The 24,367-nt window shown below is 60.2% G+C and overlaps 2 protein-coding genes across 3 annotated transcripts; one reads left to right on the forward strand and one right to left on the reverse strand.

Annotated features, from left to right (window-relative positions):
* Nucleotides 1-3,784: 3,784 nt before the first annotated feature.
* NPW (neuropeptide W) lies at nt 3,785-4,810 on the reverse strand. The gene is made up of 2 exons (XM_081555503.1): nt 4,192-4,810; nt 3,785-3,965 (listed from the first exon to the last, which is right to left on the reverse strand). The coding sequence occupies exons 1-2, from the start codon at nt 4,491-4,493 to the stop codon at nt 3,881-3,883; spliced, it is 387 nt and encodes a 128-aa protein (XP_081411629.1). The 5' UTR covers nt 4,494-4,810; the 3' UTR covers nt 3,785-3,880.
* A 7,340-nt stretch (nt 4,811-12,150) lies between these two features.
* Nucleotides 12,151-23,156, forward strand: ZNF598 (zinc finger protein 598, E3 ubiquitin ligase). Of its 2 annotated transcripts, none has more exons than XM_081555504.1 (12): nt 12,151-12,443; nt 17,284-17,396; nt 17,937-18,066; nt 18,269-18,484; nt 18,549-18,792; nt 19,222-19,339; nt 19,888-20,075; nt 20,240-20,324; nt 20,460-21,235; nt 21,729-21,873; nt 21,973-22,123; nt 22,212-23,156. In XM_081555504.1, exons 1-12 carry the CDS (start codon nt 12,219-12,221, stop codon nt 22,563-22,565), a joined length of 2,745 nt encoding a protein of 914 aa, XP_081411630.1. In that variant the 5' UTR covers nt 12,151-12,218; the 3' UTR covers nt 22,566-23,156. The 2 variants fall into 2 exon arrangements, with proteins under 2 accessions (XP_081411630.1, XP_081411631.1); XM_081555505.1 differs by having other exon boundaries at nt 18,269-18,480; nt 18,575-18,792.
* The last annotated feature ends 1,211 nt before the right edge of the window (nt 23,157-24,367 follow it).

The raw sequence follows: 24,367 nt of genomic DNA on the forward strand, positions 1-24,367 counted from the left end.
CCACGATATACCACCCCACCCCCAAGTGCAGGTGGGGCTTAGGGGTCACCCTATAGCAACCCAGGACCTGCCAGGTATGCTCTGAGGCCATACCACAGTCGAGGGAGGTGGCTGGATGGGAGACCCCCCAGATCAAGGGGTAGGGAAGATAGGGCCCCCTGGTCCCTTGTATCAGGATGCTTGGAGATCTCTTCCTCTTCTATAGAGCAGATGCTCTCAGATCAACCTGCAGCCCAGGACTCAGCCTGTGAGTGAAGATGGATGGGGACAGAGCACCCCTGGAGGGTGGTATAAGCAGGGGATGTGGTCACAGCCAGGGGCCAGGAACACTGCCTCTCAGAATAACAAAGGTGGCCCCAAAGCTAAAGAAAAGCCAAGAAAGTACCAAGAAAGGTTAACAGAGTAACAAAGACAACATCAGAACTGGCAGCAAAGTGAGTGGGTAGCAGCAACAGAATAAATGCAGCAGCTACTACCTGCAGGAGCTTCCCAGGCGGTGCTAGTAGTAAAGGATCTGCCTGCCAATGCAGGAGACGCAAGAGACTTATGTTGGATCCCTGGGTTGGGAAGATCCCCTGGAGAAGGAAATGGCAACCCACTCCAGTATTCTTCCTTGGGAAATCCCATGGACAGAAGAGCCTGACGGGCTACAGTCTGTGGGTTCGCGGAGAGCTGGGCGCGCACGCGCGCGCGCACACACACACACACACACACACACACACACACACACACACACACACACACACACACACACACACACACACACACACACACACACACACACACACACACACTACCTGTAGGGACGGGGTTGGAGGGGGAGCAGGAAGGAGTGAGAGGGACAGAGAAGGTGAAAATCGTTCTGATCAGCTCTCTGGAAAACTCTCCCAGGCCTCTTCCTTCAGCCTCTCTCTGTGGGAGTGTGAGACGAGAGAGGCCAGGCCGCCAAGGGAAGAAGGGAGAAGCCTGGGAGGTGGCCCAGAAGCGTGCCCTGAGGTGTTTGGGCTGGAAGCTGTTGGTGTCGCTGGGGCCGGGCTGGGGCTAGGGTAGTGAGTTCCAGCGGGCAGGCAGTCAGGTGAAGGTGAGCAGAGATCTGGGTCATGCCCACCCCCTCACACTGGTGCACTCACCCCACTCGTGCCATCTAGGCATGCTGGTGTGCGACAGAGGGACAGGAGGTACGACCGACCTTCCAGTCCTTCTCTCCCTTGGTCGACCTGGGCTGGGACTGTCCTGTGCTCCTGTTTCGGGGGAGGGGGTTCCCTCTGACCTCTGAACCTACCTCCCTGCAGAGATGGGGCAGAGACTGGGCCTGAACAGAGACTCTGGGGCGTGGGCGTGGGCAGAGGCTTTGTCACTGCCAGAGGGGAGGGCTGGGGGCCTGTAGAGGGGAGGGAGCCATTAGTCTGACGCCCGGGCTAATGGGCCTGCGCTTCTCAGGCCGGCGCGGCCTCCCTAGTGGGCATTAAGGGCCTCGAGGGATGACCAGGCCTCGCTCACAATCCGTTCCTTCAGCCTTCACCAGGCCTCTCTTCAGAGCCCCAGAAGGGAGCAGGAGGGATCAGCGCAACGGGAAGAGATGAGAGCAGGAGGTCCGGGGCCGAGAGGTAGAGAACCGAGAGGTCTGAGGACCGGTGAGGGCGGAGGGGCACAAAACCCGCCGCCGGGGAAGCCCCGGCGGCCTGCCCGCCCACCCGGTTCTGGTCCCGCCCACCATCAAACCAGCCCCGCCCATTACATCCCGACCCCGCCCGTCACCCGCCTCAGCCCCGCCCATCGCCGGGGGCGCGGAGCGCGCCTGCAGTCCAGTAGAGCAGCCGCGCACCGCCTCTTACTGGCCCTGCGTAGTATTGCAGCGTCCGGGAAGCTGCCCAAAGTCCCACCCTTCTGGCTCTGGCGGCTCCTGCCTTGCTGGGTGGGGGATTCTGGTGAGGCCCGCGCCCTAGCTCTGTGAGCACTGCTGGAGCATAAAGGCGGGCCTCTACCGAGCTCCCGATGGGCTCTGCTTTCTCATCTTGGATCTGGCACCAGCCTCTCTGGACTGGGGCCTCTTCTCCAGGCTACATGAAATCTAGCCCCTTACCGAGCGCTTCAGCGCTTGTGACCCCAAACATTCACAGGCCACTTGGCGTCAGGCCCTGGTGAGCACCGGGGAGGCATCGCTGAGACTCAGGGATGCAAATTTGTGTACCTTGGTGAGGGGACACGCAGGGCTGGGGCAGCCCCCAGGAGGGGCGTGTAACCTGGCTGGCCTGGTGCCCTGGAGTGCTCAGGCAGAGTGGGCCACAGGGCTGTTCTGAAATCTTCCACGAGTTCCTGCAGACTGTGGGGGGAGGCGGGAACAGGGCCCAGCCTCAGTGTATGAATTCCATTGCATGAGTGGTGGGAGCCCTTGAGGTGTACTGCACTGGGGGTAACAAAGTCAGGACACCCATGTTCAGTGAGGGGCAGGGACAAGAACTCTGGGGGCGTGGCGGGGGGGAAGTAGGTTGACCTGAGTGGTCTGCGACTTCCCCCAGTGCAGATCCTAGAGGAAAAAAAAACTGAGTGAAATCAGGGAGCTGTAAGAATTGGAAGGGTGGAATCAAATAGAGTACCCGCACTAGCAGGCCATATGGGAGACAAGTGCACCCAGGAGATGAGAGGCTATTGCCAGTGGGGAGACATCTCTAGAGGGTGTTTCCTAAGGCTGGGGGGTTAGCATGGGGGCTGGCTCCACGCGGGCCTTCCAAAGCCAAGAGCTAGACAGACCAGAGGCCACCCTTCCTCCTGTCCTTTCTGGGTGACCCAAGGTCAGCCTTGCCACACAGCCAAGGGAGGATTCCAAGGGCAGCTGGAGAGCATCGGGGCACAGTGACCAAGCACTCTAAGGTCCAGGACAGCTGTGGGACTCCAAGCCCATATTGAAGAGGGTGGAAGGGGGAGCAGAGGGTGGAGTCAGGGGACCACTGGCAAAGGACCCAGATGGAGGGAGGCCCTTGCAAGATGGCAGAGCACATTTATACGGGGGATAGGGGACAATAACTGGAAATGCAGAAGGGGGTCAGCAGTTGAGGGGTCTCTGAGGACGCAAGGGGGTGTCAGGTGGAGGTCCTTCCTTCCTAGGAAGAGAGCATGGCTATGGCAAGGGGGCCAAGGGGTCCCCATTTCCTCTCTGGCAGCCCTTGGCTGAGGGGAGGGAGGGGTTCCAAGGAGATCCAGGTTGGAAATGAACGCTGGGAGGTGGGGGATGGGCTGCCAGGTCTTAAGATCCTGCTCCCCTGGGGAAGCCGTTCTCCCCAGGCTGGCCAGGGAGCACAGTGAGGGGACCCCAGTGGGGCTCCTGGGAGGCTGGGGTGGGGGCTGTTGCTCTCCTGCACACGTTGATGCGCGGCAGCCGGACTCAGGGTCTGACTGCCCTCCCCCCCACCGTGGGATACCCCTCCCCTCCTTGGGGACCCTGGGACCTGGTTTGATGACCCCACCCCCTACAAGGAGTGGCAGCACTGGCAGAAAAGGGAGAAGGGGACCTAGCCCCCAGCAGTGTCTCTGCCTCTCTGCCCTTCTTCTGCCCCTCTTCTGCCCCTCTTCTGCCCCGCAAGGACACGCAGATCTCAGCTGGGTTGGGGCAGAGAGGGCGAAGCAGGGGTAGGGCAGGGGGAGGCGGGGGGTGGGAACGCGTGCTCCCGCAGGCTGGCGGGCGGGAGGGCTCCTGACATTTGCCTGGGCGTGGGCGCGGCAGTCTGCTCCTCAGAGCTAGATGACAAAGTACACAACTCGGAGGAAAGGGGTCACACGCGGGGGCGCGGGAACTAGGCGAGTTTTATTGAACAGACCTCCGGCCTGTTGGCCGAAGACACTCGGTCTGGGTCAGGAGCAGGGGCTCGAGCTGGGGCGGCGATCAGGACCGCTCCGGGCTGAGGCGGGGGCTGGCGAAGGCGGTTCCCTGAGCAGACCGTGGCTGAGCTGGAGACTCTCCGAAGGCTCTAGAAAGAACAGAGAGGCCCGTGGGGAGAGGACCGTGCGCTCTCCACTACCGCTCCCCCGACTCCCCGGGCTGGAAGCGTAGAGACTGCTCCAGGAGAGCCTTCCCCGGAGTCAGGGATAGAAAGGTCGTCGCGTGCCCTGCGGGCAGGCAGACAGCAAGGCTCATATCTCCCGAGACGCCCCCCTCGTCTGCTGGCGTCCTGTCCCCCTCCTCTCCCCGCATACCTGGCCTGCTCCACCGAGGTCCACGCGTAGGCGCCGGGCCGCCACTCGGGTTGGTGCGCGGACTCCGGGGCGCGCAGGTTGCGAGGCACACTGACCGGGAGCCCGGCCCCGGAGCTTCTGCGTGGCGCCTCCCACGGTCTCTGAGCTCCGGAGGGAAGCAGCAGAGCATCGAGGGCGGCGGGCCCCGGAGAGAGGGTGTTTCTGCTAGAGGGCCCCTGGGGCAGCGCGCCCAGGCCCAAGGTGTCCCAGGCGAGGGGCCCGGCCGCGCGGCGCCACATGTAGGGCGAGCGGCGCAGCCCCATGAGCAGGCCGGCCGCGCGGCCCACCGTGTGGTAGCGGGGGCTCGCCACGTGCTTGTACCAGGCGCCGGTGGGCGGCAGCAGCAGCAGCCATAGCAGGGCGAGCAGCCGGCGGCTGGCGATGGCCCCCCGCCCCGGGCCCCGCACCCCTGTGCCCCGCGCCAGGGTGCTCACGTCGACTGCCGCCCGAAGGCGCGGACCAAGCACTGGCTCCGTCGGGTATGCGCACGCCGCGTGGAGAAGCCGGAGTGAGGGAGCTGCAGGCGGGGAGTTGGGTCCCCGCGGGTCCGGCTATAACTGCTCGGCGGCCCCGCCCCTGCTCGCCCCCGCGGTACCTGCCGGGCTCCCTAAGGGGAGGGGGCGGGATGAAGGGAGAAGAGGAGCCCAGGCAGCGCCGCAGGACATGGGCTCCTGAAGCACCTTGGCTGAGTGGGCTTTTCCCTGGAATTCATCTCCTTCCCTGTCCAGGGGCTCCCCACCTCCCCTGTCTCGGCCCCCTCTTCCTCTATCCCCAAGGAGAGGAGCTGCCAGGCGCAGGGATGGGGGACAGGAAGGTGGGGCACACGCAGATCAGACTGGGAGCCCAGCAGCACCCCAGGGGGCAAAGCAGGAGAGCTGACTGGTGGGGGCCCTCTGTACCACCAAGACCCCTCTGCCTGCCTCCTCCCCTGACGGCTGTTCCTTATACTCACCTGTGTGTGCTCAGTCGTGTCCAGCTCTTTGAGACGCCATGCACCATAGCCCACCCGGCTCCTCTGTCCATGGGGATTCTCCCGGCAAGAATACTGGAGTGGGTTTTCCATGCCCTCTTCCAGGGGATCTTCCTGACCCAAGGATCGAAACTGTGTCCCTTATGTCTCCTGCATTGGCAGGCAGGCTCTTTACCACTAGAGCCACCTGGGAAGCCCTCACCTAACACAGTTCATATATGTACCCACACCCCCTTCTCTGCTCCCTAGACCCTAGCTTCTCCCCACCAACCTACTTCCCAGCTGCTGCTAGGTGGTGTATGCTTGCAGCTGCGAGTTTAGCCAGGAGACAGTGGTTAGGATTAGGCTCCCAGAATAAAGAATCAGTTCCTCTTACCCCCAGCCCTGCCCTGTACAGGATAAGGTTCTGCAGACCTCCAGCCTTCTCTTTGACTGAAAGTGAGAGTCACTCAGTCTGTCTGACTCTTTGCAAGCTCATGGACTATATAGTCCATGGAATTCTCCAGGTCAGAATACTAGAATCGGTAGCCTTTCCCTCCTACAGGGGATCTTCCCAACCCAGGGATCCAACCCAGGTCTCCCACATTGCAGGCGAATTCTTTACCAGCTGAGCCACAAGGGAAGCCCAAGAATACTGGAGTGGGTAGCCTATCCCTTCTACAGAGGATCTTCCTGACCCAGGAATCGAACCTGGGTCTCCTGCATTGCAGGTGGATTCTTTACCAACTGAGCTATCAGGGAAGCCCTCCTCTTTGTCTGTGATCCCTAAAACCACGTTCTCTGGCCAGACCAGTCTCAATTCTTTTGCTTTACCCAGCAACCCATGAGTTGGCCCATTTCTGCGCTTCCATGACTGGGACAGACATCCTGGCCTTTTCAATCTATGATCAAACTCCTACTCATCTTTCAGGATCCTGCTTAAATAGCCCTTATCTGAATAGTCTCCTGGAGTATCCCTCTCTGCCTGCCTGGGGTTGATAGCCTCCTTCCAGATGTCAGGGCCTGACCCATTTTTTGCCTGAGCCCTATACCAGGGAGGATTCAACCCTCAAAACAATCAGACCTCACCCCACCCCCCCAGCAACCACACCACTCACGGGGTACCATCTAGGTTCCAGACACCAGGGATCCTGAATTATCGTATTCTAATCTCCAAACAATGTCATGTGTGTGCGTGATAAGTTGCTTCAGTCGTGTCCAGCTCTTTGCCACCCTATGGACTGTAGCCCTCCAGGCTCCTCTGTCCATGAGATTCTCCAGGCAAGAATACTGGAGTGGGTTGCCGTGCCCTCCTTCAGGGGATCTTCCTGACCTAGGGATTAAACCAGCATCTCTTATATCTCCTGCATTGGCAGGAGGGTTCTTTACCACTGACACCACCTGGGAGATTCCCAAACAATATCACAAGGTGGGACAATTATTGATTCCATCTACCAAAGAGGAAACTAAGGCCTGGGGGAAATTAACTTGCTCCAGTCACCTGGGTAAGCACTGGGGATGGAGTGGGGTCCAACCTAGACCCCGCAGCCTGAGAGTTCCAGTTTGGGGACCCCAGCTACAGTGCTCAATGGAAGCCTTCCCTCCCCCTCTGCCTGTCTCTTCAGCAAAAATGAGGGGTGAATCCCAGGCAGGAGGGGAGCACAGTCTGGGTCTGTCCTTCCTCTCAGACCTGCACACTGGGAGAGGCCCAGAGGGGTCAGGGGTGCCGAGGAAGGCCCCTGCTTTTGAGGCAGGAGGGGCAGAGGGGTCTGGTGATCCCCTAGGGGAGGTCTGGAAGCTGTCAGCTCTCCCCACAAAGGCCCTGTGGAGCCGCTGAGAAACGCGCCCTGGAGCTCAGGGCCCCAGGCTGGACGCTGGTGGGTGTGTGGGGGGAGGCATCAGTGCCTCTGCCCCGCTTGCCTCAGTTTCCTCATTGGTAAACAGTAATGGTAGCCTCCTGACCAGCTTGCTGTGAGCACTAAACATCCAGGCTGCTGGGACTTCCTGGCCATCCAGTGGCTGAGACTCTGCACTTTCACTGCAGGGGGCATGGGTTTGATCCCTGGTCTGGGAAGTAAGATCCTGAATGCCATGTGGTATGGCCGAAATTTTTTAAAAAATCCAGGCTGGGTTTTGACACGGTGCCTGGCATGCAGTAACCAGTGAAGTTGCTTAGTTCTGTCCGACTCTGCGACCCCACGGACTGTAGCCTACCAGGCTCCTCCATCCATGGAATTTTCCAGGCAAGAGTACTGGAGTGGGTTGCCATTTCCTTCTCCAGGAGATCTTCCTGACCCGGGGATCGAACCCAGGTCTCCAGCATTGCAGGCAGACACTTTACCGTCTGAGTCACCAGGGAAGGTAAATGGCGTGGCTAACATCTGTTGCTGTGGCTGTTCCAGTGGCTGCCTAGTCCTCGAACCTGTCAGAGAAGATGCTTTGACGGAGGGGTGATGGTGCAGGAACCAGGCAGGGCGGGAGTACAGAGGGAGCTGCCTGCGCGCCTGGAGGGGCCTGGAGGACCACAGGGACCGGTGGGTGGGGTGGAAAGCTGCCCCTTCCACCCACCCCTGCCTCTCTCTCCTGGGGCCCCTTGGCCTTGAGAGCTGCCTGGAGTGTGCAGTGGGTGGGCAGCGCGGCACGACGCGAGGGTCCCCTGGCACTGCCGCCCGCTCCCTGCTAAGAGGATGCATGGGACTGCAGGCGGGCGGGCAGGAAGCATCTGCGGGGAGAACGTCATCGATGTGTAAGCTGATCAATCGTGGTCGATGCAGTAATGGAGGTTTCTGCGCAGTTAGAAAATTTAAGACAGCTACAGTTAGCAGAGTGGATAAATCTGAAAATGCCATATTGAGAAAAAAAAAATGCCCTGCACAACGAAATGTTCAGTGTCTGAAGTTTAAATACCAGCAATCCTTCCGGCTGGCTTATGACTGTGGACCAGAGGGAAGGAAAATGTCCAAGTGCAGGTGAGAGGTGGAGGGCATGTGGGACAGAGTCGGTAGGGAGTCTGCCTGTCAGGTGGAGGTGTGCAGAAGGCAGGCAAGGAGGGAGCCCAGGGCGGGTGAGGGAGAAGAGCACCAAATAGCTTGATGGTCCCTGGGCTCCCAGTTTGGGGTGCTCAGGATGAGGGGCTCTGTGCCCTGCCCAGCACTGAGCCCAGAGGCCCAGGAACAAAGGTCTCTGCCAGCCCTTCCCCACCCAGAAGTCTGGAGCCGAAAGTCTGTTGCCAGAGGAAGTGGTGGCCCTAATGATCCATGAGAGCTGCCTGGTCTTTCTGAGGCTCATTGCACCTTTCATCCACACACCCTTCTAGAAGCTAGATGATCATGGATTCTATTCGCATATCACCTCCCCTGACACTGGACCAAGCCCTCCGGGGGCTGGGACCATGTCTGCTTCATACTCCCCCTTCCAGGCACAGCACCTGCCTCCTCCCCCAACAGGAACCCTATCCTAATGACACAGCAAATAAGAAAACCCCTCCATTTTGTCATTTAAAAAATGATTATGTTTTATTAAGGCTCAGAGGGTAAAGCATATGCCTGTAATGTGGGAGACCTAGGTTCCATCCCTGGGTCGGGAAGATCCCTTGGAGAAGGAAAAGGCATGTTTTATTAAGATTACATGGGCGTGTGTGCTAAGTTGTGTCTGACTCTGTGCAACCTTATGGACTGCCACCCGCCAGGCCTCTCTGTTCATGGGTTTCTCCAGGCAAGAATACTCTAGTGGGTTGCCATTTCCTTCTCCAAGGGATCTTCCATATTCAGGGATTGAACTCGGGTCTCTTACATCTACCTGCATTGGCAGGCAGGTTCTTTACCACTAGCGCCACCATACATTTTAAGTCAAATGCTGGTATAAGGGACATAGTAAGTTGCCTCTGTTCCACCCTTTCACATCGGCATCCTGCCCTCCAGGGGCAATGACTTCCAACTCTTTCAGCTATTTCTCCTAGTATTTGCCTCCATATTTTGAAATCACGAACAACTGCTACTCTAAAAATGAGTGGTCTTTTTTTTTTGGCCATGCCACATGTCATATGGGAGCTTAGTCCCCCCCCAGGAATTGAACCCACATCCCATGTAGTGGAAGCACGGAGACTTAACCACTGAACCACCAGGGCAGTCCCTGGGTGGTCTCTTCTGCTCTGGCTGTGCTGGGTCTTCATGGCTTTCTCTAGGTGCGGCAGTTGGGGGCTACTCTTCGTTGTGGTGCACCGGCTTCTCATTGTTGTGGAGCACAGGCTCTAGGCGTGTGGTAGTTGTGGCATCTGGGCTTAGTTGCCCCTGGGCATGTGGAATCTTCCCAGGCCAAAGGTCAAAGCTGTGTCCCCCCTGCAATGGCAGGCGGATTCTTAACACAGGACCAAAGGGTGGTCTTTTTAAGGAGGTATGCTTTGAGTAAAGTATGCACATCTTAACTGCATTTGTTACATATGCCTACACCTATGTGCCCAGAGCCCAGATCAAGGTAGAAAAGATTTCAGTACTCTAGGGGGCTCCTTTCGGGCTTCCCTGGTGAATCAGTTGGTAAAGAATTCGCCTGCAATGTAGGACACCTGGGTTCAATCCCTGGGTCAGGAAGATCCCCTGGAGAAGGAAATGGCAACCCACCCTAGTATTCTTGCGTGGGAAATCCCATGGGCAGAGGAGCCTGGTGGGCTACAGTCCATGGGGTCACAAGAGTCGGACACAACTGAGCGACTAAACCACCACCACCATCCCCAAAGATGTCTATGCCCTAATGCCTGGAGGCTGTGACTATTTACACGGTAAGGAAGAACTCAGGTTGCAGATAAAATTGAGGATGTTAATCAACTGAACTTCATATTGGGTTGGCAAAAAAATTCCTGTGGGTTTTCCCCATAAGATGTTATGGAAAAACTTGAATGAACTTTTTTACCAACCCAATATAAGCAAAGCACCCTGAATTATCCAGGTGAGCCCAATGTAATCTCAAGGGTTCCTAAGTGTGGAGGAGGGAGGTAGTCAGAGAAGGAGAGGTGACAATGAAAACAGAGGCTGGAGCGATGCGATTTGTGGAAGGAGGAAGGGCCAGGAGCATGGAAAGCAGGCGGCCCACCGGAAGCTGGAAAAGTCAAGGAAACAGACTCTCTTCTAGAGCCTTCAGCAGGAATGCAGCCCGCCTGCACCTTGGTTTTATCCCAATGAGACTCTGAATTCCTGAATTCCAGAACTGTAATATAATAAATCTGCATTGTTTTAAGTCACTGTGTTTGTGGTAATTTTTTACAGGAGCAATAGGAAACCAAAAAAAAAGGCTGAGCACCAAAGAACTGACGCTTTCAGATTGGCCGCGCTCCAGGTAGCCAAAGTACTGGAGCTTCAGCTTCAGCATCAGTCCTTCCAATGAGTATTCAGGGTTGATTTCCTTTGGAATTGACTGGTTTGATCTCCTTGTTGTCCAAAAGACTCTAAATGTTTATATATGTACGTGTATGTATATATATATATATATATTTTTTTTCCCCCCTACAGTTTCCTTCTGCTCTCTGGGTCTGCTTCTTTTCGTCCCTGTATCTCACACCACAGGCTTTCCTCCTGAGTCTGCAGATCGCTGGCTGCCGGTCAGACCCTGACAGACCGGCTCCTTTTGTGGGGGCGTGGCTTGCTGAGCCGTTAGCTTCATTGCAGGGCAGCTGGGCACCAGGATAGCCTTTCAATCCCTAAGGGGCTATGAAGATCTTCTTTCTGAGGTGGTGCGTTTCCTCAATGAACAATCCTCCAGTTTCCTGCCGACAGTGAGTGGGAGGAGGACTGGATACAGGGAAGGCCCAGGTGCCCAGTCAATGCACCAACTTCCATGCACTCCTTTTTCAACCCCACCTTCAATGAACTGCTCTGTAGGGTTCCCCCAAGGGTCTTAAAGATGCTTTGTAAAATGAAAAGCAGTCACCCTCCACCTGCTCTCTGTCATTTCACAATTTGCTTACATCTTTCACTTGCTGCTTGCTCCCTTCCTCTTTGTGCTCACGGAAAAAGTCTTTTACTCCTTTGCTGTCCTTTTAGTGGGGTTTTGTGAGGGTGAGATGACACCTGCACATGGCCAATCCACCACCAGGTTTAACTGGTGTGATGATCCTTGTTCTGCAAACAAGGAAGCTAAAGGCTCAAGGTCACCAGCAAATACGTAGTTGGGAGTTTCCAGCCCATTTCTGCTTCTACAGTCCAAGCTCATCCTCCTCCCACAACACACTGCCTCTTTTCTAGAAGGGTTCAGATCTGAACCAACCTCCCTTAACAGCAGAAGAGAGGTCCTAAGCGTAGTGAGGAGGCCCCGGAACAGACTGCAGAGACCCAAAGCCCCTGGATTCACTACCCTCAATCTGCAAACCCGTCCTGCTATTTCTCTGCCTCAAGCCCCCAGGCTCAGCTGGGTGACGTCAACTTGCCCATGAAGAGATCACATTCTCTACCTGCCTTTTCTATTGGGACTGGGGTGTTCACCCCTGGCTCGGAGACTGATGTCACCACGTGTTTTCATTTCCGATAGGGATTGTGTTTGTGTGTGCACGCACGTGTGCCTGATGACCAGGCCCCTGTTTGTTCCAAATACAACATAAAGATCTGGGTTGGAGAGAGGTTTGGGTTCCTAACAAGGTCGCAATATTAGCAAATAAAAATACAGGGCTTTCAGTTAAATTTGAATTTCAGAGGAACCACGAATAGCGTTTTAGTATTAAGTATGACCCATCAATATTTGGGTCATACGTTGCTCCAAGAGGAGAGGGCAGGCCCAGGACAGCGTTTTGAGCTGAGAGAAGCCGGACGTCCTCAGCCTGGCGCGAGGACAGCGGCGGGCGTCCACATCGGCTGCCTCAGGCTAGAGCCCTGGGGCGGGGTGGCCGCTTTAGCCAGCACCTCGCTGAGGCGGAAGTCGCGCACGCACTTCCGCCGGGCCGGCCCGTTGCTGGGCGGGGCGGTGACGTCGCCCCGGAAGGGGCGGGCGGGCCCGCCGGGAGCCACGCCGTGCGGTGCGGCGCCGCGCCGGCCGGGAGGGGGCCGGATCCCGGACCATGGCGGCGGCTGCGGCGGCGGGCCCGGAGGGTTGGCGCGCGGCCCAGGCGGCGGCGGCGGCGGCACCCGAGCGAGGCGGCGGGAGTTGCGTACTGTGCTGCGGGGACCTGGAGGCCACGGCGCTGGGCCGCTGCGACCACCCGGTGTGCTACCGCTGTTCCACCAAGATGCGGGTGCTGTGCGAGCAGCGGTACTGCGCCGTGTGCCGTGAGGAGCTGCGCCAGGTGAGCCGCGCCGGCGGGCCGCGTGTCGGGGCTCCCGGGCGGGCGCGGCCCGGCCGGACGGCTGGGCACCCGGCAGCCGGAAGGGGACTTTGCCTTCCTGGTGTCCGGCCGCAGGCCTAGTGGCTCCAGCTTAGGAACGGCAGGCCCGGCGCGGCCGCCTGGGGCGGGGTCCCCGTCGTTGGGCCAGCTGTGGGCCGTCCAGGGGCAGGAGGCAGGCGGTGGCCGAGGTCCCTGTGGGCCCAGAGCCTGCGGGCTTTCCTGCTGACTCCTAGGACTCCTGCCAGGCCGCCAGAAGGGGTACGATCAGAGCCGACGCTTCCCGACTCGCTCGGCTTTGGGGGTTTATTCCTCAGGGGTCTCCATCCCGGTGAAGGCAGCAGGGAAAGTGGGCACCTTCAGAGGTGACCTGTCCTGGGAGCAGAGGGTCAGTCTGGACGTTTCCAGCCTAGCCGTGTGTCTGGGCCTCTCTGGGTGACGCTGAGCGAACTCCTGAGACTGGCATTTTCATCTGTTAAGTGACTGTTGTACTCAGACCTGCCACCCAAGGGGAAAGCGAAACCACGGAGGTCTCCTCAGGGTGCCTGGTGGGTGGGGATAAAAGTGGTAGAAGCTTTCATCCTCCTTGCCAGTTTCAGCTGAGGGGACTCCGCTCCAGAGTGGATGGGCAGGAATTTCTGACTGTCCAGACTTGGAAGTCCTGGTGAGGTCAAAGGGCATCATTCCCCCCCCACCCAATGCCAGCTGCTCGCTGGGGGCACTTAGCTGGAACTCCCTGGGTTTGCTGTGCTTTGAAATTTGTTTGCTTCCAGAGTTGTGAAATTCTCCTGGTATGTGAATGGAAAGCTTGGGCTGGTGATACCTGTCAGGGAATCTGACTTTCTTCTTCCTGCAAGTGATGCAGAAACAACATCCTTTTTTCATTTTTTTTTTAAGTAGACTTTTATGTTAAAGGAGCCAAGCAAATGCTGTAATCTCATGAGCTCTGTGGACACATATCCTGTACCCTACCTGAAGAAGATGCTGGGAGATGCTGTCAGTCTGTGATGGGGTGGAGCCAGACAGACTTGGACCTCTGGGAGAGGTCTGGGGTGCAGGAGCAGTCGGTGAAACCATGTGTCTGTCAGTGTCTTAGTCAGAAGGCTCCTCCCAGCTACACCAGAGCCTGCCTTGCAGGCCAGGCTTGCGTGATGTGACGTAACTCTTGAATGACCAGGTTTCCCAGCACATGTGTAGTTTCCTGGCAGTCAGGGAGGTAGGCAGGCAGGTGCAGCAGAGTCTCCAGCCCCAGGCATTGCACGTCTCATTGAGAAAGTAAAGTGTTAGTCGCTCAGTTGGGTCCAACTCTGTGCAACCCCATGGACTGTAGTCTGCCAGGCTCCTCTGTCCATGGGATTCTCCAGGCAAGAATACTGGAGTGGGGAGGAAGTAAGCAGACACCTATATATGGCTCTCATAGCTAGCATCTGGCCTCTCTAATTCCTTGTGGGTCCCACACCCTTCAGGTGCTCTGTGGCAAGGGGGCATGGACATGAGCTGTCAACTGGCTCCCGCTGGGGTGTGGTTTGGCATCAGGTGCCCTGGCCAAGCTGCCTTCCTACCAGGCCTGCTCTGAGTTGCTTGGCAGCACGAGGAGGTTCTGGGCAGTTTGGGAAGATGATGCTCCTCTGCATTCATCTGGCTTCTTCCCATGCTTGGACTTGGAATCCACCCCACCCCACCCCTGTCCTGTCCCCTGGCTGAGTCCTGCACTGTCCTCTGAATTCATCCTGTGTCCCATGCCTGCTCAGAAACTCCTGAACCCTGCCTCTCCTCTGCCTCCTCTATGGGACTAAGCCTCTAAAAAATTGGGAGGAAAGCATGGCAAGATGCTTTGTGGGACAGGCCAGCTCTGTTTACTTAATTCCTGCATCTTCACCTGGCGCCTCCCTTGGCCGGCCCGGGGGACAGTCCTGCAGCTGCCGCTCAGACCAGGAGCCAGATGAGTTAAGATTGCCTGGCAGGTGCTCGTGGTGGAGGCCGAGGCTCCCTCCCAGCTGGTGGGCAGTGGCAGCAGGGGGCACGCTGACTGAGACTGATGTCAGGTCCCGGGGTCCTGCCCCCTCTTGCCTGGTCCTGTCTTTCCCACTGGCTACGTTCTTCTGAAAGACAAGTCTAGTCTTGCTTTCCACCTGGCCCTGATCCCCAGTGATGTCGGAGAGGCTTGACGGGGCTGGTGTACAAAGTGGGATGTGTCTGAGCCAGGAGGGGCCTCGCAGACGGCCTGGTGCAGCCCGTCTGCCCCATCTCATAGGCGGGAAGTGGGAGGGAGGCCAGTCCTGCTCCTTGTTGTCCCTCCTCCCCAGGGAGCCGCTCTCACCCTGGTCACAGTGGACACCATTCCCTCTTCTGCACTCACTCTCCATGCGTGCTCCCAGCTCACTGGAAGTGGGGAGCAGCAAGGCCCCGAGCAGACACGACCCTGGTCGGGGAGTCTTAGAGGGCTTCTGCCCCTATCTCCCTCTCATTGGGGCCTGATCCTTTTGGAGCCCACCCAGGGGTGCCCTTTCCCGCTTGGTCATTTACTGCCTGGCCCACCCAGGGGCTGCCCAGGATTGTCCATCCTCAAGTGTCTAGGCCTGGCCTGTACCTCTATCCTGGGACCGCTCCCATCCCCGAGGTGGGTGGGTCTCAGGCCACCACACCCTCCTCCTTGTGCAGCCATCCGGTCTTGCCGCTCGCCTCACCCTCTCGTGAGGGCAGGGACACTGGCTGCTGCAGCCCGTCGTCTGGCCCGGTCCCAGGGGGCCCCTTCCTGCTCCCAGCCTGTTTGTGAGGGGCTGTCAGCATTGCCCCATCCTACCTGGCAGCCTGCTCACCTCATTCGAAAACGAACACGGCCTGAGCCTGTGCGCCCACAGCCACGTTCCCTTCCCAAGCCTCTTCTGTGCTCCAGTCCCTTCCTGAGCCCGCCCAGCATCCCCCTTTGGTCTGGCTTAGGTGCGCCCAGCCTGGACTGTCTCACCAGACTGCTCCGGAGGGACAGACACCCCCCAAGTTGATGGTCACTTGGTCCAGTGAGGGTGCTCACATCCAGGGACAGACTCTACCTGTGGTGGATCGGAGCGGAACTCAGGGGAGGTGCCAGGGTGGGGGTGAGGAGGGGCCTCCCCACACCGGTGTTTCTGGGGAAGGATATCGTTCCTCTGCTGTCTGCCAGCCTGGGACACTTTGGCAGCTTTGGGGCGTCCCTCGAGGGCTGGTGATGGGCGTGCGGTGTCCTGGAGGTTGGCTCCTGTGCTCTGAACTGCCAGCAGGTCCTTAGCAGTTCGGGGCCCTGCACCTGCGGGTGCTTGTCCCCGGGCAGGAACCGGGGTCTGTTCTGGAAAAGCACCCCTGGGAGTGGGGGTAGGGCAGGGCTGGGTGTGGGCTTGCTCTTGGAGCGCAGATCCCACGAGAAGAGGCCAGTGTGCAGCCCAGGCCTTTCCCACATCCCTTTCGGACCTGTCGGGAGATCCTGGGCAGAGGGTACAGGGTGAGCCTTGGCGGCAGAGCGAGACTCTGCTGTGAAGAAAGGCCACAGGCATGCGGCTGGTGTAGCTGGGGCCGTAGCCCCCACCACCCTCTGCCTGGCTTGCCAGCGTGGTGTTGGGAAGAAAGGTTGTCGGGGTCTGCTCATCCCCCCACCCCTGGTTCTCCAGATTGGGCATGGCTGGACTGGGACACTTCCCTTGGGGGCAGGAGGGGGCAAGGCTTGGTTGCCCCCGAACAACGAGGGCATGTCCTCAGAAGTGGAGGCTCACCTCCCCATCCTGCCCCCCCCACCAGAGCCCCCAGGAACCGGTTTTAACCACCCTGCTGTGGGGGCCAGCATAACCACTCAGTCTCTCCAGCCAGTCCTCCGTTCTCCCAAGTTCATGGCCCTTCTGGTTTCAGACATCCTCCGTAGCTGGGCCTAAATATAACAGGGGTGACCTTGATGTGGCCTTTCCCAAGGTAAGGAGGTCCCCTGGGTGTGCTGGCGCGGACGCTGAGCTGAGGCTAGTAGCCAGCTCCAGGCCGGTGGCAGTGGAGGATCAGAAAGTGGCTGAGCGAGGAGATGGGCCTGTGTGGTCTTGGTGCAGGGGTTGGGTGGGAAGGATGGGGGGCCGGAGGATGGGGGACCCTGCAGGGAGCAGGGTCCTTGTCAGCTCGGTGGAGGGGGGGCTGCGCCTGCAGGAGGGCCCTGGGGGCCAGGCAGGGGTGACCTTGTCCAGTGTCAGGGTCTGGCCCAGCAGCTTTACTGAGTGCTGGAGACCCTGAGAAGCGGCCGGCTGTAGAGTTTCACATCCATCACACCAGCTCAGCCATGTGGCGCCCCCAGACTGCCCAGTTAACGGGCAGGAAGCTGGCGAAGAGCAGCCGGGGCCGTGGCTGAGTCCTGGGGGCGCCCCCCTCCCGTGACATCACAGAAGCCTTATGGTGGGTGGAGGGTGGCCAGGCTTGATGCAAGTCACCTGATACAGTCTGGCGATGGCATTCACTCTTTACTCAGCTGCTCCTTGGACTGTCTCTTTTTCCTCCCGGGCGTGTTGTCCTGTGCTCAGCACCCGTGTGATTGAGCCCCTGGTGGCCGGTGGCCAGGGGCTCTGATCCATCACTGCCCCCGGGGCAGCCTGTCTGTCTGGGGTGGGTGGGGTCGCTGCCCCCTGGAGGCGAGGCTGGCTGCTGCCTCTCTGTCCTGGCCGCCCCCCGGCGTCTGGCCAGGCGTGGGGAGAGGGACCTCCCAGGAGGGGCCCTGAGTGCCCCCTTTGCTCTCGGCCTGAAGGCGCCCTGCAGTGGGTGTCCACGGCCTGCCCAGTGGTCCCTTTGGCTCTGGTTTCAGGTGGTCTTCGGGAAGACACTCCCTGCTTTTGCCACCATCCCTCTGCACCAGCTGCAGCACGAGAAGAAGTATGACATCTACTTCATGGACGGGAGAGTGTTTGCCCTCTACAGGTGAGAGCAGACTTCTTGGCTGGGGTCCTGCGGGCGCTTTGCAGTGGGACAGACTGATGGACGGACCTCACCCCACCTGTGCTCCTCACCTCCCTTGGGGGTGCAACGTCAGGGCCTGGTGGCTGGTTCCTGTCGGTGGGCTCTCCTGGAACAGGGAGTGCTCACAGCCCCCTCCTGCGGTGGTAGTGGAGGTAGGGGGGGTGGCGGGGGAATTCCGGGGTTCTATGAGGTGCACTGGAGCTGGTGCGAGTCAGGTTCTTCACCTGTAGAGGAAAAACCCCATGAGGGGTACGGTCATCTTGGGGGCAGCCCCCGTCTTCCAGGTGAGGGGCAGTCTCCTGGACTGGGGCCTTGTTCGGCTCTGGCCCCACGCCCGGCACCGTCTGACACAGTGGTCGGAGCGCCCGCCCTCCTGGCTCTCGCTCCCAGGGTGTCTGCAGGGCCACGGCAGGGGGCCGTGGTTGGGGGAGGGAGTTTTTCTTGCTCCCTGGGGATGGTGGCGCTGAGTGCCCGGAGGGGGCTGGCCCGGTGTCTCCCCAGGCAGCTGCTGCAGCACGAGTGCCCCCGCTGTCCTGAGCGGCCGCCCTTCGGCCTCTTCGGGGACCTGGAGCAGCACATGCGGAAGCAGCATGAGCTGTTCTGCTGCAAGCTGTGCCTCAGGCACCTGCAGGTGAGCCCGCCAGGCCACTTCCCAGGTCCTCCGCCTCATGGAGCCCCCCGGAGGCTGTCAGGCTGCCACCGCCTGTAACTCCCTGGGCCACCAGGCCGCGGAGCCCCGGGGCGGCGCTGAGGCCACCACAGTCCCTCTGCGTTGTGGGGCCGGGAGGCCTGGGAGCCCGCCCACACACGCGCCCAGCGCCCCTTCCCCACAGATCTTCACGCACGAGCGGAAGTGGTACTCGCGCAAGGACCTGGCTCGGCACCGCATGCAGGGGGATCCCGACGACACCTCGCACCGCGGACACCCCCTCTGCAAGTTCTGTGACGAGCGCTACTTGGACAATGACGAGCTGCTCAAGCACCTGCGTCGTGACCACTACTTCTGCCACTTCTGTGACGCGGACGGGGCCCAGGACTACTACAGGTGGGCGTGGGGGGACCCGGGGGGCCACAGCTGGGCATAGGCACACGGGGACCCCGGGGCTGGCACAGGCCCCGCTGACGCCCGGTCCTCGCAGTGACTACGCGTACCTGCGCGAACACTTCCGCGAGAAGCACTTCCTGTGTGAGGAGGGCCGCTGCAGCACGGAGCAGTTCACGCATGCCTTCCGCACGGAGATCGACCTCAAGGCCCACAGGATGGCCTGCCACAGCCGCAGCCGCGCCGAGGCCCGCCAGAACCGTCAGATCGACCTGCAGTTCAGCTACGCACCGCGGCACTCGCGCCGGAGTGAGGGTGAGTGGGGTCCCCACCGCTTGCACACCCTGCAGGCCTCAGACCCAGGTCCTGATCCAACCCTTCAGCCTCAGCAGGGACGAGGGACACAGCCATGAGCTCGTGGGCACCGGAGCTCTTCCCTCCGACTGGCTCCCAGAGGGCCTTGGCTCTGCTCTGCGGGTGTCCCTGGCGCCTCTTCTCTGGGTCAGGATGATTACCAAGCGCCTGCTGTGTGTGGGGGTCCCTCCTGGGACGGTGGGGCCAGGAGGCCCAGGCCCTTCTTCCCGCCCAGTTCCTACTTGACCTGGTGCGCGGGCCGTAGAGGCTGGGGGCCACCGTGACCCCCAAGAGGCATCTGTGCCTGCTCCTTGGGTCCATGCTGTGGTGCACAGGGAGGCCTCTGCCAGGGTCCGGACTGGCCCCTGACTGGCTGTGTGCTGGCCGCAGGGGTCATCGGCGGCGAGGACTACGAGGAGCTGGACAGGTACAACCGTCAGGGCCGCACGGGCCGGGCTGGCAGCCGTGGAGCCCAGCAGAGCCGCCGAGGAAGCTGGAGGTACAAGAGGTGGGAGGATTTGCGAGCTGCCAGGACCTCTGTCCGCCTGGCTCCACCAGAGGCCGGGGCAGTGCGGACGGCTGGGCTGAGACAGGCACTGGGTCAGGGAGCTTGGCCTTCTGGCCTCTGTGTTCCGGGCATGGCAACAGGGTCGCTCGGTGTCCTCAGCGAGGTGTTTTCCTTTCTCCTCTCATTTAACCAGGGACACCACGATCCTGCAGACTGGGGTGTGAGGGGCCCTGGTCACAGGGGTGCAGTGCAGGTGTGCCAGGAGGCCCTGGCGTGGACTGAGGCATCTGTGGCGCCCAGATGCTGCCCCAGAGAACTGGGCTGGGTGTTGCCCTGGCGCCGGAGCCTGAGGTTGGCGGGGAGGTGGCCCTGCTGCCCCCACAGTGCCCTCTCCTGGCTCGGGAGGCTGGGCTGGCACCTGCTCCGCTGGCTGCTGGCAGGCCGGCCTCTGGTGTCGGGGCTTCCCGGGGTGAGGCCCCTCCCCAGCCCTTCACGTTGCGTTGCTGTAGTCCTGGGCCTGGCCCAGCCTGAAGGCCTCCCCATCTCAGGGAAGAAGAGGACCGAGAAGTGGCAGCTGCCATCCGGGCCTCGGTGGCCGCCCAGCAGCAGCAGGAGACGCGCAGGGCTGAGGACCGGGAAGAGGGCGGCAGGCCAAAGAAGGAGGAGGCGGGGCTGCGGGGTCCTGAGGAGGCCCGGGGCCCCCGGCGCCCGGCCCGGACTCCGGGCGAGGGCCCAGGTGAGGAGCTTACCCGCAGGCAGGTCGCCCGACTGGAGGGAGGCGGGATCCTGGCCACATGGTCGGTGAGAAGCCACGTACTCTCCAGCTGGTCACCCTGCTGGGCCTGGTCCTGCCTCCTCACCCGTGCTCAGCCCCGACAAGGGTTCTCATGTGCCTTGCAGGTCCCAAGGAAGCCTCTGCCAATGGGCTTGTGAGCCAGGAGGCCTTCACCACCACTGGCCCCACTGCAGGAGCCACACTACCAAGGTGCACGCGTGTGGGGCTCGGGGCTCCTACTGAGGGTTGGGGCAGTGGGGGTGCGGGCCCTGGGGCTCCTGTGGGAGCTGGGGGCAGGGCAGGCCAGAGCCCACAGGCCACTGACCCTGTGCTCTTTCTCCTCAGCGCTCTCCCGCCCCCCACTCCGAAGCTCAAGGATGAAGACTTCCCCAGTCTCTGTGCCTCCGCTTCGTCCTCGAGCTCTGCCGCAGCCGCCCCAGGCCCTGTGGGGCTGGCGCTGGCTTACCCTGTGCCCGCCATGGGCAGGACCACCTTCCAGGAGGAAGATTTCCCTGCCCTGGTGCCCTCTGCCTCCAAGCCCAGCAGTGCCCCCACCAGCCTCATCTCTGCCTGGAACAGCGGGGCCAGCAAGAAGGTGGGGCATCCTGCCCCGGGGTCCCAGTCCACTAGCGGAGGGAGCCAGCCCCCCAGGAAGTCTGGCAAGGGGGGAAAGGGGGGCAAAAAAGGCGGGCCGCCCCCTGCGGAGGAGGTGGAGGAGGATGGCCGTGCCGGCCTCACAGCCCAGGAGCTGCGGAGCGTGCCCACGATGGTTGCCGTCTCCTCCCTGCTGGCCGGGGCCTCCATCCAGACCTTCACCAAGGTTGGCAAGAAGAGGAAGGTGGGCTCCGAGAAGTCGGGTGCCGCGTCGCCCCCACCCCCACCCCTTAACAGAGAGGGGCCCCCTGGGGCCGAGCTGGCCCCCACGACCCCCCCTGGCAGAGCAGAGGGGCCCACCGCCGTCATCGTCAATGGACACACAGAGGGGCCGGCCCCAGCTCGGAGCACCCCCAAGGAACCCCCTGGACTCCCAAGGCCCCTGGGGGCCCCCCCCTGCCCCATGCCCCAGGAAGACTTCCCAGCGCTCTGTGGCCCCTGCCCACCCAGGATGCCCCCGCCCCCAGGTAGGTGCCAGGCCCAGGCCTGCTGTGGGGCCCTGGGAAGGGGCCGGGGTAGTGGAGTGAGACCCAGGGTGGCGCAGGCGGGCAGGCGGGCCCGTGTAGGCCCTTCCTTCTGCCTCGGAGCCTGGTAGCTAGATGTGGATGCAGGCTGCAGGTCTATGAGCTGTGCCCACGGGCCGCCGTATGGCTCCTCTGTGCCCTTTCTTCCTGCAAGTTGGGGCAGTCCTGGCACCCTCTTGAGATGAGGGCAGAGCACATAACTAAGGCCAGGGTTTGCCACGAGGGAGCACAACACGCGTGCGGCCCTTGGCAGCGTCAGTGAGCCTGGACCCGCTCTGTGAGGAGAGGCTGCTTTGCAGGGAGGAGCAGTGAAGCCAGAGCTTGACCATGACCCTGGCGGGAGGGGCAGCATGTGGAAAGTGGGAACCGGGGCCTGCCCGTGCCTGGCCAGTGAGGTCACGTCCTGGGACCTGCCCGTGCGCCCCACGCCCCGCAGGCTTCAACGCCGTGGTGCTCCTGAAGGGCACTCCGCCTCCGCCGGGCCTGGCGCCCCCCGTCAGCAAGCCGCCCCCCGGCTTCTCTGGCCTTCCGTCTAGCCCCCACCTGGCCTGTGTCCCCAGCACTACGACCACCACGAAAGCGTAAGTGTGGGCAGGCCCCTGGCCCCATGCCCCTCGGGGGAGAGTGCCCTCACCTGGGGCCTCCCCAAAGGCAGAAGCCTCCACCTCCTTCTGATTCAGACCCAGGCCGACGCCCGTGCCCCGAGCCTACCTGGTACCTGAGAACTTCCGGGAGAGGAACCTGCAGCTCATCCAGTCCATCAGGGACTTCCTGCAGAGCGACGAGGCCCGCTTCAGCAAGTTCAAGAGCTACTCGGGGGAGTTCAGACAGGTCAGGCAGGCAAGGGTGCGGGGGGCCGGCCTGGCCACTGGGCCCCAGGCCAGGGCCGGGCGTGACTGGGTCTGGCTCTGGCCAGCAGGGCGTGATCTCCGCAGCCCAGTATTACAAGAGCTGCCGGGACCTCCTGGGGGAGAACTTCGAGAAGATCTTCAATGAGCTGCTGGTGCTGCTGCCTGATACAGCTAAGCAGCAGGAGCTGCTGTTGGCGCACACGGACTTCCAGGGCCGCGAGAAGCCTCCCAGCATGAAGGCCAAGAAGAACAGGAAGAGCGCGTGGCAGGCCAGCACCCGGCAGGTGGGCCTGGACTGCTGCGTGTGCCCCACTTGCCAGCAGGTGCTGGCGCACGGTGATGTGGGTAGCCACCAGGCACTGCACGCCGCCCGGGACGATGACTTCCCCTCCCTGCAGGCCCTCGCCAGGATCCTCACGTAGCTCCGATGTAGCTCCCGCCAGCGCAGGCAGGAGCCACCGCACCCACGAGCCTCCTTTCTCCCCGTCCACACCCCCAGGCAGCCAGTGAGGCCACCTGCTCAGGCCCCTCAGCTGGCCGGCTTTCCAGGGCTCACTGGGAAGGCCCGCCACGACTTGTTGGCACACCCTCGTGGGGGATCCCTCTGGATTCCTCCTGGGAACTAGAGAGACCCCTGCCACAGCAGCAGGCTGCTCTGGGTTTACGTTCTCATGCGTCTGGGGGCGCTGGGGAGGGAAGGGCCGGGTGCCGGGACCTGTGTGTGCTGTCAGGGCTGGTGGCCACGGCGGCCCCTTCCTGGAGCCTCTGAGGCCGTGGGCTGCAGCACCGCAGTCTGTGAGCTAGGCTCCATGGGTGCTGGAGTCAGATGTTGAGTATGGTGTGTAAACAGTTGGCTGTTTCGTGACTCAAGAACGTTCAGGATTAAAAGACACAAAATTGTGCTACTTGAAGTTGAATCTTTTTATGAGACTAGCTGAATCTGGGATCTCCAATTGCCTCTGAACTTTTATAAGACAGTTTATCTTCAAATAAATTTATTTTGCAATAATGCACATAGCTGGTGTTCTGAGCTTCTCTGCTTTCCGGGGTCACCCCACTCAGAGTTGTCAGACACTACAGCTCAGGTGGTCTCAGTGAGTACTGCAGGCTGGGGGTGGGGGGGTCTGTGGGGAGAGGAGGGCAGCCAGGCTCTACTCACAGGAAGAAGCTGCTGACCCTGGGTCCAGGTCCTGGAGGTCAAGCACTGGCCAAGCCCTCCTAGCAGGGACAGCCTCCTGAGCAGAGACAGCCATGCTTGACCTACACTGTGTACCCAGTAAAACTACCCTTCCAGAACCCAGGAGTGACACAGACCCAAAGTTTACATCCACAGACCACTGAGAGAGCTTCTAAAGTAAACTCCAGCAGGAACAATTTAGAAATGGATCCGGTGTTTTGGAAAGGAACCAGGCATGTGCTGAAATCTCCCCATTCTGCCACAAACACATATAAATAGTAGGAAGCAAGATCTAAACACATAGTCACCTCCAAATGAGGCAACATCCTTACTTGAGAAAAAATGGAGATGTCTTTCTGAAAGAAGCAGAAGGGGGTGGGCACTGCCTGTCAACCCGAGGGCCTACCTACCTACGGTGAGACGAGCAAGTTTCTGGGTGATGGCTGAGCTTAGGTGCCTGCTAGGAAGCAGAGCCATCACCCTCTTCACTCTCCATAGGGTTGCTAGGAGGCCACTTGTGTTCCCTATCACACAGGAGAAGCTCCTCATAGCTGATGCCCTCTGCAGACCTGAGCACAAGCCAAACCCTCAGAGCAACCTAGAAGATGGGCTATCTCCCTCATGATACCAAAAACAGTCTTAAAGAAGAACCAAGAACCATAACAATACCAGGCAACACAGCCTGATGACGAGCACTACTCTGAGCTCTTAACATAAGTTTATGTTAACACCTACTGCACCTTTGCAACTACTACACCTACTGCAAGTACTACACCTACTGCGAGGAGATCAAAACAGTCCATCCTAAAGGAAATCAGTTCTGAATATTCATTGGAAGGACTGATGCTGAAGCTGAAGTTCTAATACTTTGGTCACCTGATGAGAACTGACTCATTGGAAAAGACCCTGATCCTGGGAAAGATTGAAGGCGGGAGAAGAAGGGGATGACAGAGGATGAGATGGTTGGATGGCATCACCGACTCGATGGACACGAGTTTGAGTAAGCTCCGGGAGTTGGAGATGGACAGGGAAGCCTGGTGTGCTGCA

This window comes from Giraffa tippelskirchi, chromosome 13 (genome assembly GCF_054371585.1).
Source record: "Giraffa tippelskirchi isolate mGirTip1 chromosome 13, T2T-mGirTip1v1.2.pri, whole genome shotgun sequence".
NCBI lineage: Eukaryota > Metazoa > Chordata > Mammalia > Artiodactyla > Giraffidae > Giraffa > Giraffa tippelskirchi.

Coding starts and splice junctions, on each gene's coding strand:
- NPW (XM_081555503.1), bottom strand. CDS start 4,493: ATGGGGCTGCGCCGCTCGCCCTACATGTGGCGCCGCGCGGCCGGGCCC. Junction 3,966..4,191: donor ACCTCGGTGGAGCAGGCCAG/GTATGCGGGGAG, acceptor TGTTCTTTCTAG/AGCCTTCGGAGAGTCTCCAG.
- ZNF598 (XM_081555504.1), top strand. CDS start 12,219: ATGGCGGCGGCTGCGGCGGCGGGCCCGGAGGGTTGGCGCGCGGCCCAG. Junction 17,397..17,936: donor AGAGTGTTTGCCCTCTACAG/GTGAGAGCAGAC, acceptor GTGTCTCCCCAG/GCAGCTGCTGCAGCACGAGT. Junction 22,124..22,211: donor ACTCGGGGGAGTTCAGACAG/GTCAGGCAGGCA, acceptor TCTGGCCAGCAG/GGCGTGATCTCCGCAGCCCA.